This window comes from Falco rusticolus, chromosome 6 (genome assembly GCF_015220075.1).
Source record: "Falco rusticolus isolate bFalRus1 chromosome 6, bFalRus1.pri, whole genome shotgun sequence".
In the NCBI taxonomy this organism is placed as follows: Eukaryota; Metazoa; Chordata; class Aves; order Falconiformes; family Falconidae; genus Falco; species Falco rusticolus.
The window spans coordinates 34722963-34739524 of NC_051192.1; the positions used below are offsets into that span (position 1 = coordinate 34722963).

Here is a 16562-nt window from a genome sequence, read left to right on the forward strand (position 1 = left end):
TTGTCTTTTCAATCCTACCTTGACATACAGAGTTGGAAGCATTCACAAAACCACCAAGTGTGCAAACTCGAGGGTGGTACTGCATATATGATTAACAAGAGGGCAGTATGAAAGTTAGTCTTTTGAAAAAGGACAAATAATGTTTCATGGAATAATTACGATGTATGTTACTCTTCTTTGCAATTAAAAGCAAATATTTCTATGAATATTTAGCTCTCCCGACACCTAGAAAAGCAGAATCAATATACTGGCATAATGGCATGTAATCACCTTGTGCTTGAACAAGTGAACTTCTATTTGTGTAGCATCACAGGAAGTGGTTATTTTTGATGCTTGAATGCAAAACTGGCTAGACGAAGCAGGAAGGAAATGAGAACAAGATTAATGCTAAAAATTTAAGTGTTCTAAATAAAAGGCCATAGGGGTGCCAGAGGAGATGGAGCCATGCTTTTAACATTGGCTTTTTCATACCAAGTCCCCCTGAGGTTCAGCCTCATGCAAGACTCTTGAGAGTTTTGTCACTCTGTGAGAGCTACACTATTTATCCAGCAGATTACTCTATTAGGTTTTCTTTCAGATGAGAGCATAAGAACTCAAGTTAGTCTATATTTAGAGATTATAATTCCATGTGGCACAGTAATAAGATTGCTTGCTCGTGCTCTCACCTGCTTGCTTGAGGTCAACTGTATGATAAAAAGAGGTCTAGTAGAATCCAATTTAAAATAGGGAAGAAGGATTAAACTCCTGATAGACTAAAGAACAGAAAAGCTAAGATGATGAAATATTAATATATTACATGTTTTAGTCAAGCCTTGGAGCAAGATGATGAGGTATGAGTACCCCACAAAAATCAACAGAAATGAAATTCCTCACATGGCAGCAGGGTACTTTTGTTGATCTCAGCTGCATTGACAGTACAATCGAACCATTATTTAAGGAAGGATGAAGTCCAGAAATATCATTTTACAGAGAGAAACTATTACCACAGAAAACCTGTCTACCAATCCATGTTCACTATGTTACTCAAATACTGAATATATGACAGGTGGACATGCAGGTGAGCAGAAATCTGTGAGGAATATTTGTGAGTAGTTCTAATTTGAGTTGAGTAGTTGGCTGAATATGACCGAAGGGGTTCTTTTATAATATGAAGAATTAATTGAAATCTGTATTTCTGTTATCTTTCAAATAAGTGGATAGCTTCTCTGTTTCTAATGAAAGAAAATTTCCTTTTACAGGGTATTAAACTGATCTCTACTGTCTTATAAATTCAATAGTCCAGCATATGAGCTTTAATTTTTTTCAACAAATGGATAAAACCTCAAAAACAAGGGCACTTTTAGGCAGGGCTGTAAGATTTATAGGGTGGAAAATACGGTGCTGCTCCCTGCTGTGATACAGAGTCCCCATGGTTCCTACTGGTGTGCTGATAGCTGCTTGAGAACTGTAGTAAATTCCAAGTGGCTTTGTCCTAGTCTAAGAGCAGTTGAATGCACTGTAAAGATGCCAAACTGTTGATATATTTGTAGTAGAAAAATAGTTATATTCTATGCTAGTTAATGTTGAATGGAATTGTCTGCAGCCCTAGAAGTGATCATAGTTCTAAGAAAAAGACACTAGGCAGATTTAAGGATCGAAGTTTGAAGTTTACAAAGGCATAGAATACATTAAAATGACTACTTTCTACTATATATATACTACTAGATTATAACAGGTTCCCTGTTTAATACAAGCATGGGAAACTTATTTAAGTGCAGATTAAAATAAATATATACTTGCAGTATTAATTTTCCCCTTTAACAACACTTTCTAATAGTCATATCATTGTGGAAAAGGTCCCGTTTTGAAAAGATTTCCAGACATGAGTATTTCAGACCAAATTAATTTGTATATTTTTTGCAGAATCTTCCTTGAACTCGTTTGTGTAACATCTCAAAGAAATCAGACTAATTAACAGTTATATTTAGTGTTAGATTGCATGAAGGTTCAAAGACAATATTTGTATTACTAGTTTATCTTAGAAGAAGGAAGAGACTTGGCACTGTTTGCTAACTCTTAGGAATTTCAGCCTGTGGAGTTACGATCGCCGTGTCAAAGAAGTTCTTTCAGACTGAGAATTAGGCGTGGGAATTTAAGCAGAGGATACACTGTATTCCTGCATAAGAAAAGCTGAGATGTGTTTGTAGATATAACTCCATACCTTACTTTCAAAAAGGTAGTTTTGAGGTAGCTAGTTAGGGAAATAACTAGAGAAGGATGGCTGTCTCCAGTAGAACATATAAACAAGATTTTAAAATGAAAACTTCCAAATGGAGAGAAGGATGTAGCTTCAGGCTTCTTGTTCATTTCTGATTCTGCAATGGCCATTGCACAGTTGGAAGCCTTTTCCACAGAAAATTACCCTGAAGAAAATTCTCAGACTATCCCACTGTCCATGTAGAAATTATACTAGATCTACCTTGCAATTATTTTTTTTTTTGACATTGGAGTGATGGATTCCGTCGTCCTTCACAGAAGGAGACTTTTTTTTCTTGCTGGGGTATGAGGAGAAGATTACAGTCTTTGTGTTCTTAGCAACCAGAGTTTATTATGTGTTCCCACACAAATCTATTGTGTAAAACTTTCCCCTCATCTTTCCTCACTTTGGGAGCAGTCTTTGACTTGTTTCTTAGAGGTTTTCTTTGTTCCCCAACTTTTTGCCTCTTATTGCTCCTGTGCTTATTCCTGTTTTGTTTTCAGCCCCTGAAATCCCTCTGTGCTCTGCTGCTACCGCTTCACCTACTGCCGTTCTAGCTCTGTGCCCTGATGCAAGGGGTGCAGTGCATCTCCCAGTGTCACCCCCACACATGCTTGGTTTGTCCTGTGTTCTCAGCTTCCTGCTTTCCAGTGTCAGGTGTTGTGGGTTTCAAAAGCAGATGAGCCACCATGACTGGCGTTCTCTTCATCACCCTTTCCTCTGAATTTAGGGTTCACCGAATCTCTAAATGTGATACATCTGCTGAGTGTTCTTTTATCCTTTTCCCTTATAAAAGGGTCTCTCTCTCTCTTTTCTTCCTTGCAGGAATTGCCTGTTTTTACCTTTTCTGTCTTGGCAAAGACTTGGCAATGTGTCTATTGCCCTGTTCTCTTTATCCTTAAAAAGAAGCTCAGCCTGCCCTATCTCATGTACCAACTCTCCCCCCCCCCCCCCCCAAGTTCTGTATAAAAGGAGTGCTGCATTTCATTGCTGCCTATCTGCAAAATTGTTTCCTGCCTATTTTAGGCCTCAGTACCTATTCAAAATTCTTCCCTTCTTCCAAATTTTCACTAATCAAGAAATCATTCTCTTAAATTCTGTGTCTCTTTAGTAACTAGGCTCCATGGGTAGTCAAGCGTATCACTGTTACCTGGAAAGCATTATTATGTGCCTTTATCAGCCAGCAACATTGGGTGTGGATTTATACAGTTAAAGGCAGTTAAACCTGTCACTCTACTTGTCACAGCACTCTCCAAGCTAGCCAGCTGCAACAAGGTCTTTTACCATCTCATACCAACATACGCTTCATGCCAGTCCCTCTGCTGCCTTCTCCTCCTCTCTTCCTTGGCTGCCCAAGCTCTTCACAGAACCAGCCACAGCTGCACCTTATCTACATTGGTCAACCCACCGCCCCAAAGCCAGCCCACAGCTGTATATTATCAATGATAATTAACACAGCTTCATTCCTCTACACTTCCCCCTTTTTTCTTTTTCTTTTTAACATTTCATACCTTATTTTTTTAACAATCATTACAACCTTTTTACAAATAAATTTTTCATACAGCCCTCTGTAATTCCTCTACGTCTACCAACCCATCTAGCTCTAAGTTTTGTGCATCGCCTTCCCTTGCTCTTCCCCAGGCCAGTAAATGATTCCACTAAAGTTTTAGAATTAGTTTTAAATATTACAGTCAGTTATGGTATTTACAGGTTTGCCTGTAAATGTTAGCAACTTGCTAAGTCTACAGAGTCCTTATATTTCAAATATATTTTTTGTATGGGAGTTGATCAGCTATGTCTTGTAAATACTATTGCTAAAAGCCTCATTGTATAATGTGGAACTGTGTGCTTCAGTGGACAGTTCATGCAGAATTAAAAAGTACAGAAGTTAAGGTTTCTGTGAACTGAGCGGTCTCTCACCTAGGATGACTGAAAGCAATTTGTTACTCAGAAAAAAGCTGCATAAAAAGCTGTTGCTATACACAAATGTGGGGGACCTGAAAACTTTTTTTGGCATTTTCCTAACTTTCCAAACAGTGAGGCCAACTAAAGAAAAACCCAAGAGGTGTATATTTACTTTTGATTTCTGAAAAACAAATTGTTTGTTCTCCAGCTGAGAGTCCATTGCTAAAACCTTTAATCATGCAAATAAATGTCAAACTAGTGACAAGAGTACCACTGAAGCTCATTAAAATCCTATTGGAAGACCTGAAGAATTCCTTTCCTTGATGTATCATCCCATACATTTTTAAAGCAACATGCAGGGATTCATCTGTATGCAGTTCTGACTGATTTTAATGGAATGTAAAGATGTGACATCTGTGACAGCTCTGAGTCCACTTTTATAAAGAAGAAAAGGAGGGTTTCGACTAATACAGATAGGCACAGCTTTACCAGAGAGGTATTAAGGGATGCCGATATAATTTAATTTTCATGAATGATAAAGTAAATATGTGTAGGGATGTTCAAGCTGGCTTATATTCTAAGCCAGATGTCTTTGGCAGTTACAAGCAGAAACTGTATACCAGGTTGCACATTTTGTCTCTAATTCTAAACCATGGTACATTGTCACTGGTTTGCTGACAGCCATCTGCTCAGACCTCATTTGATCTTCCCATTCAGTCACCGTTCAAGTGAGGGGACAAAATATATGTAAGGGAGGGAAATTATTGGGCTGTTTTTCTCATGGGGAAAATAAATATTGTTTAAATATTTTTTTCTCACAAGATATATATTAAAAGATACTGAAATCATACACATTCTTTTCATGAAGCAGAAAGAATTTGATACTACTGTGACTACAAGTACAGATGTGCTGCCTATTGTATTTGTATATCTGTGTATCTTTTATATATAATTTATAGAAATACACTATTAACAGCACTTATAAATACAGGTATTTAGTAGCACTTTTGTAGCAAAGTCTGGTGAACAAATGTATGTAACAGACAACTATTTCAATGTACCAGAAAAATAGTATACTGTAAAATTGACACAAAATACTCAAAATATTCTTTCATGATCTTATATGTAACTGAAGAGTTTGTTGACTAAATGTATAGAAACACCAATCTATATTACTACACAAATATAGAATTTAATTTTTAAGTTTATTAATCATATTTTGGCAATATTTCTCAGTTATACAGCTAATACACACCTCAGAACACTGACTGCATGGAAATTAAATAGATAACTTTCCATAGAATAGGACTGGTTATGAGTCTGAGTTGTAAAAAATGTTTTGCATTCTGCTTCAATACTGTAATCAGTGGCGATCTTGATCTTGCTAATTGTGCTTTACATGCATTGAAATTGAACAGATCAAAGTTGTAAGTCCTTATATTATCCAAGGAGAGCAACTTAGCTCTCTTTTTAATAGGGTGTTATGTAGCTTGGGTTTAAGTAACACATAAGTATAAAATGGTAAATGTAAACGGTGCATGTAGCTAAAATGTTGGTTTTAAGACCACCATGGATTTCTGGCGGGGAAGTTGTGCTTAGCCAGTCTGATAGCCTTCTGTGATGAGGTGGCTGGCTTGGTGGATGAGGGGAGAAGAGTAGATGTTATTTATCTTAGCTTTATTAAGGTTTGTGATGTCTCCATAACATCCTCATTTTTCAATGAACTGCAAGGCAGACTGAAAACCGAATGGATAGGCTCAGACAGTGTGGTCAGTGGCACAAAGTCCATCTGGAGGCAGGTCACTAGTGATCTACCCCAGGGGTCAATACTGTATAACACGATCATTAATGACCTTGATGATGGGGCAGAGTGCACTCTCAGCAAGTTTGCAGGCAATACAAAATTTTACAGAGTGGATGATAGGCCAGAGGGTCATGCTGCCATCCAGATGGACATTGTCAGGCTGGAGAAGTGGACTAACAAGAACCTCATGAAGTTCAGCAAAGGGAAGTGCAAAGTCCTGGGGAGGAACAGTCCCATGCACTAGTACAGACTGGGGCCACATGTCTGGAAAGCAGCTTTGCAGAGAAGGCTCTGGGTGTCCTGGTGTTGAGCAAGCTGAGCATGAGCCAGCAATGTGGCAAAAAAGGCAAACCGGCTGCATTAGTTAGAGTGTCACCAGCAGGCTGAGGGAGGTGATCATTCCCTGTCTGCTCAGCAGTGATGAGAGCTGTGTCCGGTTCTGGGCTCCTCAGTACAAGACAGACATTGACATGTTGGAGTAAGTCCAGGAAATGTCTGGGAAGATGATTAAGGACTTGGAGCATCTATCCTACAAGTAGAGGCTGAGAAGTCTGGGGTTGCTTAGCTTTGAGAAGTCTCAGAGAGATTTTATTAGTGTGCATGTCAAGGGGTGATAGAGAAGACAGCCAAACTTTTCCCAGTGGTATCCAGTGAAAGGACAAGAGGTAACAGGGACAAATCGCTCTACAGCAAAATCCTTTTAAACATAAGAAAACACTTTTTTTACCGTGAGGGTGGTCAAACAGTGGAATGTGCTGCTCAGTGAGGCTGTGGATTCTGCATCCTTGGAGCTACTGAAAATTGAGCTGCATGGTCCTGGACAGCCTGCTCTAGTGACCCTACTTGAGCAGGAATTTGGGCTAGATAAGAGGTCCCTTCCAATCTCAATGATACTTTAATTAACTTCAGATAATTAAAGAACTCTGCATAGAAATTGTGAATCTATGGTCTCACATTTTACCAGAATAAGTTAAAACTTTTAGAATCCTTATCAGTATGTGTTTGTAAAGCATTACAGCAGAATAGGAAAGCATAAATCAGTTCAGAGAATGAGAATTGAACTTAATGTTTATTGAAGCTCATCAGTTGAGAGACACATACTTTATTTTAATCTGAATCCTGAGAGTAAAAGTAAGTACATGGAAACTCTTACATATGGTAAGATCATTTTTTCCATTTGCTCTTTGGTTTCATAATGTCAAACTCAGTTTGGATTTTTTTGTCAGTGTAGATGATGCTGAATAGATGGATGACTTCTATTAGCCCTTATAACATGTCTTTTGTTGCCTCTTGTAGAGAACACAGCAAACATCTCAGTCTTTTTGTTTAAGTTGACAGCGTTGGATACTCAAGGGCACCATAACTAATTCTGGCTCTGCAGTGTGTTTTCAATGGACATTCATTTAAAAATTATTGCAAAAATAGTCATATACTTCATATTCTTTAGTGTTCAAGACAATGTATAGCAGGGGTTTCTTTGTGTAAAACAATAGCTTTGTCAAGACCAAAGTCAGCAGTAAATTGCATCTAGAGGCTGCAGTTTTCCCAGGCTCTATTCTGTCTTTGAGAAATTCTGATTTAATTTTTTTTCCATTTTTATTCAGTGACATAATCCTTTTTAATTTCTCCCCTTCAATGCGACCAAACTGTGATAGAGAAATCATACAGGTGTCTTTCCCACTCTTTTTTTGCAACTGAGGGAAGTGCATGAGTGGGGGGAACCAAACTTACAATGCCTTCTGAGTATGGAGATGATGGTACTAAGATGTGGGAACCAAACAAAACTGGACATTTTTAGCTATATCATGCAATTTGAGAAAGTTGTAAATTGATGTGTGCTATCTAAAAACATAAGATACATGATTTGGGAGAATTCCTGTTTGCACAGTGCTGTCTCTCAGAGGTCCTATATTTTTTTCTTGTTAGACCTGCTTGACTGACCACAACCATACTACTGCATTGCAAGGTTTTAATGAAGGTCATGCAGCTCATAAATACAAGGCAATAACTGTAAAGAGTGCTGCTTGCTTTTTCATGCATAGCACACTCTTTCTACAGGTAAGGTATTTGTACAACTAGTATTTTGCGCTTTAAAATTTGTCCCAGAATACAGACGTATAATTGAAAATCAGTGGGTGCCTGACTCAGACGGGGCATGTAAATACCTTTGAAAATGAGATGTCCATTAAATCTTTGTGCTTTGGATTTTTGATTCAGTGGGAGTTCTGCCATGGATGTCAAGGAGATAGGATTTAATCTTCACCTATATTTTTCCTGTTCTGCTTTGCAAAACAACATTCTGTGACAGCTCTAGGAAAAAGGAAATTCATTACAAAGCTATGAGCATGCTTATATATATTTTTTATCATATAATACTGGGGTATGCCAATAGCAATTTTTTCACTCAGTCTCACAATCTGTGAAACTGATTGTGTTTTGCTATTGAAATCAGCAAAGTCCGTACAAATTTTGAACACTAATTTTGAATGTAACGTGTGGAGAGGTGAGGTAATACTAAATAATCAATATAGCCTTTTCCAAATGTGTTCGTTACTTTGTAAGGAGTACAGTTAGCTTGGCTGTCAAGCTTCTTCAGGTTAGGGCTTTATACTATGCCTTTTGTGTTGAGGTTAAATATGCAGGAGGCTGTATGTAGGATTACTCAGTATGGAGAAAACTACCTGAAAGTAAAAGCAAGCCACCTCTGTAACCAAACATCGAAAACTACATTTTTACTTCCTTTGGAAGGAAAAAAGGGTGACTACCAAACCGTACTATAATACACAGTGGTTTAGGGCAACTGACATAAATGGGAACAGAAACATTTGTTATCCAATTTTGCTTTCCCCTGGACAAATGGACTTAGTGTAAATTTTTTTCAGTCCGTAAGCTCTGTTGTGTCTGGACAGCTATTTCTTCAAATTGGGCTTATTTTCTAGTGGTATAAAACTCTTCATCTACATTGTGGATAGAGTGCATTAAGCTCTTTCCTGTGGTGCACAGCTGGAAGCCATTCTGTGCTGCAACATTTTGTTTTGTTTTGTCCCAGTTTTTTCTCCCCACTGTGTTCCCACAGCTTAGCACAAGCTCTGCACTGCAGCAGACAAGTCTCTCTTTTTCCAGTGACACTTCTTAGAACATCTGAAATTGACATATTCTCTTTTGTCTTTTTAGTTACAAATTCAGTGGCGAACAGCTCTGCTTCACTGCATGAACATTTCAAAGTATTCTATAGACTAGGAAGATTGGCTTGAAAAGTTAGACATATTTAGGCAGGCTGTTTTATTTGCTTCTTTGAAGAGACTAGGGATATTTTGAGAAGATTGAAGGAAATACACAGTGCCAAATACTGGTCTGTTTAGAAGAGAGAAGAGGAATATGCAGGCCTTGACAGAGGTTTCTTTGAAGGAGAAAAACATTTTCTTAGTTCTGATGCTTTAGTAAGACACAAAGATATCCCAGATTTGGTAAACCAAAGTTTGTCTTCTGTCTTGGAAGTATTTTAAAAATATTATTAAAAAACAATAATGATTTTTTTTTTTTTTAGTTAACATTCTGTTTACACGTACAGGGACTGAGATTATTTATATTAACTTTAACCTCAGTAAAATGGGGTGCTGATTTTATCACTGTGTAATCAGAATGTAGACATCAAATAATACTGCATGCAAAATTTCGTGTGCCAACCATTATCTGTCAAGAAGAAAGGTAACAGAGCCTTCTATCAGTATCTTTGCAGTGGTCTTTCTTTTTACGATTGTATTCTATCTTCCCCAGTCTCTCCCACTCAGACAGTTCATCTCCATGCAAAGATCTCCATTGCCATCTTCCATCTCCTACCACGAATTGGTGGTTCTTTATTTCTCACTCAAGGTGGCTGCCGCTTCCTCCGTGCAGTAGCAGAAGCCTGACAAAGGTTATAATCTTGGTCTTGGTTCTTCACTTGTGCTTCCTGGTTCTGTTGTAGTGCTGGAGTATCCTTCTAGTGAGATGTATCCCACCAGTTGCTCTGCAGATGTAGGATTCTGATGTGATTGAAACGGTATTTGCAATTCTCCATGGGTTATGTGAAGAGTAGGAAAGAAAAACATGTCAGAACTGGTAAGTGATAGAAAAACTAATGTACAAGATAATTATTTTGTTTACATTCATATCTATTTTCAGTGGCCCTCCTTTGCTGTAGCTGCTCCTTGACATATCTTACAAGTAGGTTACTCCAGTGACTATCCCCACTTCATAATGAACCTGTAATCACCATTCAGGAGCTGGAGATGTAGTTAATAGCTTTGATTTCCCACAGGAATCCCTCCATCCTCTCAGCTAGGGAAATAGAATGTGCTCTGAAGGTCAATCAGTGCTATTTGGAGGGAGAGTGAGAGTGAGAATGAGATTGAATTCAACAGCTGACAGGCTTTATGAAAATGTCTTGTACCTGCTACTTGTGCAGCTCTTGTTCTTCTGCTGATCTGAACTATTGCAATAAAGCATGTGGAAAATCTGTCAGTTTGGCAGAGAGGTAGGTAACTGGGCATGGAAAAAGAGGGCAGGGTGCCAGGCATCACACTGGTGGGTTTTATTCCACCGGTAGTCAATGAGCTTATATGAACTGGAGGCTGGTGAGAAAACATGAAAAGTACACGAAAGAAAACTGGGCTGTTATTTTCCTTTATGCAATGAGATTAGGAAAACATAAGAAAATGATTTGGGTAATAACTGCTTTGCGGCAAACTGCAAGAACATTGCCAATCTCAGAGAATGTTCCATAGAATAAGAAGCCATTAATGAGACCTCTATAGATGCAAGGTAATGATGAGAAGTAGTGTATAGGACAATGGCTGTTGGAAGAAATTAATACTGGAAAAAATATTATGGTTTCATTAGCAATGCCACACAAAATCAAAGTTACAGTTTCTACTCCAGTATGGGTGGACCTTGATCTTGGGTTTAATGTACTACCAGCCTTAGTAAGAAACAACTACAGGTATATATGAGAAGTAATATTGAGGAAAAATGTGAAAAAAAGGAGAAATATAGTGATACCTCCCTGGATAAAACCCTGCAACAAGCAGTGATTCAGGGATTTTCTGAACTGACAACTGTACACCAAGCCCTTCATGTTTAACAGACCCAGATAAACCCTTCTTCTACGTACTAATCTAATTTGGTTTTAATGCATTCCTGCCTTTGGAATAAAAACATTTTATTGTATAATTTATTCATGTATTCTAGAATTTAATTTCTATCATACTGAAAAGCAGATCCATTTATCAACACACAAAAAATCCCAATCAGTGTAGAAAAATTCTGTCCGATAAGTTGATTCAATACCTCCAGATCGTGGTAGAAAGGTAACTAAATTTACTATGTTCATTTCCAAATGTTCACTTAGTAAACCCACTTCTGATTTTATATACAGGTGTCATTTTATACATGTCCAAGTCAGTTCTTTTCCCAGTAGAAGACTCTCAGCCTATTAATGTACACATTCAGATGTTGATCCACAGCTGTGATCTTGTCACACTTCATCTTTTTTTAGTTCTACCATGTTCTTTTGGAGATGAGAGATCACAGAATTATAGAAAAGGAATATCATACAGTATTTAAGTTGTCATTATGGATGGATTTATGCAACTATGTAATGACATTTTGTTTCTATTCATTGAGCTAATATTTTCATTGAAATTTCCGTAACAAAATTTTCAGGGCTTATAATAGCTAGTGCAGAGGCTATTATATTTTCCTCCTGTACATTAATTTCCATTCCTCTATTTCATCTGCTGTGTTATTGTCTAGACACACCATACTGAGAAATTTTTCTACCACTCTTTGTGATCTGCCCTTATTTTGATTATCCTGCATCATTTCTGTCATTAATAAACTGTTACCTTAGTTTTTACCCTTTTTTCCCAAGTTACTTATGTAACTGTTGAACAAAAGAGGATTCAGCAAAGATTGCTGTGGTTTTCCAGTGTTACTCCCCATTTCCCTTTTTTGTTATTGTTATCTCATGAGAGGTCATTCCCTCACATGTCACTATAGCTTAGTTCCTTTAATGGCCTCTGCAGAATCTTGTCAAAAATCTGTTTATCTAAATATGTTGAACTCGGTGAATCAATTACACCTACATGCCTGCCAACATCTACAAAGAATTTCAGTATTGATAGGGATGACTGGTGAGGACTCTGAAAAAAAACCCAACACTAATCCCAAGCATCCACTATTTTTGTCTTTAAGATAGATACTCAGATCTGCTTTGATAACTGTTTAAAAAACTGGTAATGTAGTTAGCACTTTGGTACCACACCCTACTTAACTAGAGCACTGGCAGTGTACAATGAATGCATCTGAGTTTGTAGGCAAAACCCAGCTGTTCCTGCGGATTTGCTGCTTTTCATTTCTACCATTTTTTTCCTAAAACTCTTTCTGTTGACAATATGTGTCAAACTTACCACTAATTCTGTAGCAAGTGAAGCAGCTTGCTTGATTACCCTTGCATGGTACACCATTTTAAAGAGTTTTTTCCGTTTCTGTGTTATTTTCCTTTCATAGTCTAATCACCTGTCAACACTAAACAAACTATTGGGTTTCCATGCTCTAAAAGCTCCATGGAATGTGTTCCATGCTTAAAAACCAAAGTGGAGAGCAAAAAGATGACCATGCCTATTCATAGGTGAGAATCTGAGACTGTTTTTCTTTTCATGCAACAGAAGTCTGTTGAAAACCAGAAATTGAACCCAAGCTGCTAAAATCACTGCCTAATTACAAGACAATCTTTTCTGCCTGTTTCCTCCATGCAATTTTGGTATTTTTTATTGGTTGAAATGAATGCTAATCTGTTTTTTACCAGTGGCACAAAGGAAGGAAAAGATTGATGTAGCTGGCAGTTGAAGGGAGTAGAATTTCTCTGCTTGCACTTGACCTACACAAAATAAACATAATGGGTTTCTGACTCAGAGGCATACTACCCAGTCTTTGCACTGGAGCAAATGATTACTAAAGGTATTTGGCAATAAAAATAACTCTGTAATTTTAGCAGATCAAGTTTTTGGAAGTATTTGATAGGAGGATGCCCACAGAATTCAAGGTGCGATTGATAACTAGATAAACTGTAATTTAGTGAGAAATTGAATTTTAAGATGCACAATACTAGCACACCAATTTTAAAATATTTCTTCTATATGATTATGACCATGAAAAATAAGGCTAAATTCTCTAAAAAAAAAATAATATGAATTGTGGTGTCTTGAGCTGTCTTGCCTTTCTCCTGGGGATTTACAGTTGGACAGATGTGAATCTTAGAAAGGGTGAACAGTGTACACTGGCATCATCAACATTAATATTTTTATTTCATATGCAAAGGGACTAACTAAAGGGTTCAAGACAATGGTTTCATCTTCTGTATTGCTAGAATCTTGTGCCTATGTTGTGAAAGTATTATATATATAAATTACTAGAAAGCAAGCAACATGAATAGTATTGCTTCCTCTATTCCATCTGGCTTGCACATCAGATGTTCTTTAAAAGCAAATCTTTATTTGGGGCTATACAAAGCAGTATCATAGAATATCTCGAGCTGAAAGGGACCCATAAGGATCATCAAGCCCAACTCCCTGCTCCTCGCAAATAATTATTGAAAAAAAATTCAAATATGTAGTTGTTAATTGTAATCTTTAACTTGTTAAAATTCCAGGGCTGGGAAATGTATCAGTATGCAAGTGAAGTGCTGGGTGCAGTGTAGGAACACTTCAGGCACCTTTTGCTCTCTGCCTGTCAGATCCACTCCTGCAAGCCTGCAGGGAATGCGATGTGATGAACTTCTCTGTGAGGTGCTGGGACCTGGACATGGTCTCTTCAGTGAAACACCCAATACTTGTTCCGGTGCCCGTGTTTGTACTGATTATGGGCAAGACTGTTTTGGTAGTTTTGCCCTAAGCTGCTGTGTACATAAAAGAGGTTAACTATGAGTGAAATTATGTTCTAATTGATGACTTACTTATGTACTCTTCATTTGGTTAAGTAGAGTTAAAGCTTAGAACAATGGTATGATTTGTGTATGGGTGTATAACATACAGTATTTTTATAGCTGTGTGAATGTGGAGGATTTTTGGCTGCTCTTTTTCAGCTGTTCCATTTTTTCTTGAAGGATTTGTTTATTCTCCTGATGCCATGTACAGCAGTTCCTTGTGTGTAGGATCATTCTGTCCTTTTTATGAGGTTCACTTCTGAGGGAATAAAATGCCTCCAAACCAAATGCCAGACTCTGTGTTAAGACTAAATGATTACTGGATTTTATGCTATTAACTTTGTACAACCTAAAAAGAGAATAATAAGGCTGTAAGTCAACATAGGAAGTTCCACAGCTAGTAATTAATCTGCTCTGCTAAAGCTTACACAGATTTTTACCCTGTGCCTCCATTGTGGAAGGCAGCAAATACCACTGAATGCATTGAATAAAAATACAAGAACAACTGTATAGATTTTAAAATGCGATGAAAATGAGCTGTAATCTATATAGAAGCAGCAAGCTACACGATCAATAAAATCTCAACTATTGATTGACTATACAAATTGGACAGGTTAGTAACTAATTGGTTTCTTTGCTCAAAGAGTATGTTTAACATGGTTTTAAAATGAGCATGAGAGTCACTGACTCGCAATGGCAGAGGACAGCTGTACCATGACCAGCTAAGCTTGGTAATTAAATGGCGTACAGGTTAATTAGAGACAAGCAGGGGACTGGAGTTACAGGACTGAAAGGAGTCAGTTGAATAGTGTTGTCCATCTGTCTGTGGAGGAGGAAAAGAAATGTCATTATAAAGGGAGCTTCATCAAGTGTACAATAATTGCAAATTGAGTTTTCATTAAAGCCTTATTTTAAGGTTAAAATAGTAAAATAGGGTTAGAAGCTGAATGAATTGCAGAAGAGTGGGTTTGGAGCCAGTGGAAATTGTCATCAAATAAACTGCAATATGATCCCAATCCATACCTCAGATTTTTTTGTCGTTGTTTTGGTTTAACCTGCAGCCATGGCAAATTACGGTTTTGAAGATGCAAACCTGATTGATTTAATGTGAGGGGCTAATGTATACATTCAGCACATCATATCGGTTTGTCTCTATGGATCAATTTTATCACGGCTCAAAGGTTTTGATCAGTATTTAGTGGGAAGGAGAGTAACCCACTTAAATGATTGATCTTTGTATGGTTTATAATCTTTACAGTTTACAGTTATATAGAACTTAGTTCAGCAGAGCACTCAGACATGTGCTTAAGTGCTGTGCTGAATAAGAATTATAATACATCACTAAGCATGTGCACCTGAAAAAAATAACAGTGCTACCATAAAAGAGATAATGTTGTATATGTGTATATTATACTCTTCTTGAGGAAAGGGAAACAACACATGGCAGATGCTATTCATGTTTCTCCATGAATTACTCAGCTGCTCTGATGACAAAGGTTACTATGAGGTCCTAAGCAGAACAGTAATATAGTGTAATACAAGTGATGCAGTCTGTGAAGTGAAAGCTTTCCCGTGGAGATGTGAGGAGAAAAGAAAAATAATAAAGAGTTTTCATAGGTGATTTGTGTACAATGTTTCAATGTCCAATTGAGTAGGAGGACAAGGTTTGATTATGAAAAAAAAATAAATTATGATGCTTTGTATGTTTCCATACTTTACTTTCTCCCTTGGTGTTCTGCTGTTGTTGAAGATCTAACCAGAAGTTACCAATTTGAATTTTAGAAGGGAATGAGGAGGAAACCATCAGTATAATGGCTTTATTCTGACGTCTAAATTTTGGATTCAAAACCGAAGTTGGTGCTTTTCTGTGCTTCGTTACTTCCATAGTTGTTGAAAATTAAGCCTTCTCCTTTAACACTGTAATGGGTCCTGCTAAATTCACCTTGCCTCTGTTACTTTTGTTTATGATTTTATTTTCTTTTGTTTGCAGGGTTGTTTCCTGCAGTGCTGAACCTGGCTACTAATGCTCTCATCACAACTAATGCTACCTGTGGAGAAAAGGGTCGGGAAATGTACTGCAAACTTGTTGAACATGTTCCTGGACAGCCTGCAAGGAACCCTCAGTGCCGTATTTGTGATCAAAGGAGCAGGGTTCCACATCGTACGTGGGCCATTTTCACTTTGTTCTTTCAAAAAGATTTTTTTCCAAAGGTTGTAGATACTCAGCAAACAATACTGTAGGTCACCAGCCCAATTATTATGAAGTGTCTGTCTCTTTCTTGTTAAATTAGGTTACCTGTCTCTTCCATCGGTATCTCAAAAACTGTATCTCTTATGTATACTCCTCAAACTGAACTTTCTAATTCAGATACTTAAAAGTAGAGCACCTAAATTCATGTTTAGAAAAATTAAGTATGTACCGCTGTTGAATTCTCCTGCTATATAGTAACCATGAATGAAAACCAGATGACTTTTACCTGCATACCTACATGTGGAATTTGAACATTTTGACCCACGTAAGCAACATCTGAAATTTCAGTTTAGGGCCAACTCGTTTTATTTTCTTTTGTTCTGGGATATTTTTCTTCTTCATTTGATGTTAATTCAATTTCACTGAGCCAGCAAAAAGAAGATAAGATAATGGAGCATGTTTG

General features: G+C 37.4%; 1 protein-coding gene across 2 annotated transcripts in view; it reads left to right on the plus strand.

Annotated features, from left to right (window-relative positions):
• LAMA2 (laminin subunit alpha 2) overlaps positions 1-16562 on the plus strand; it is a 377228-nt gene that overhangs the window by 79855 nt on the left and 280811 nt on the right. For both annotated transcript variants that reach the window (XM_037392615.1, XM_037392616.1), the window contains exon 2: positions 15899-16069. In XM_037392615.1, coding sequence (XP_037248512.1) covers positions 15899-16069 — 171 coding nt within the window. The remainder of the gene's footprint in view (positions 1-15898; positions 16070-16562) is intronic.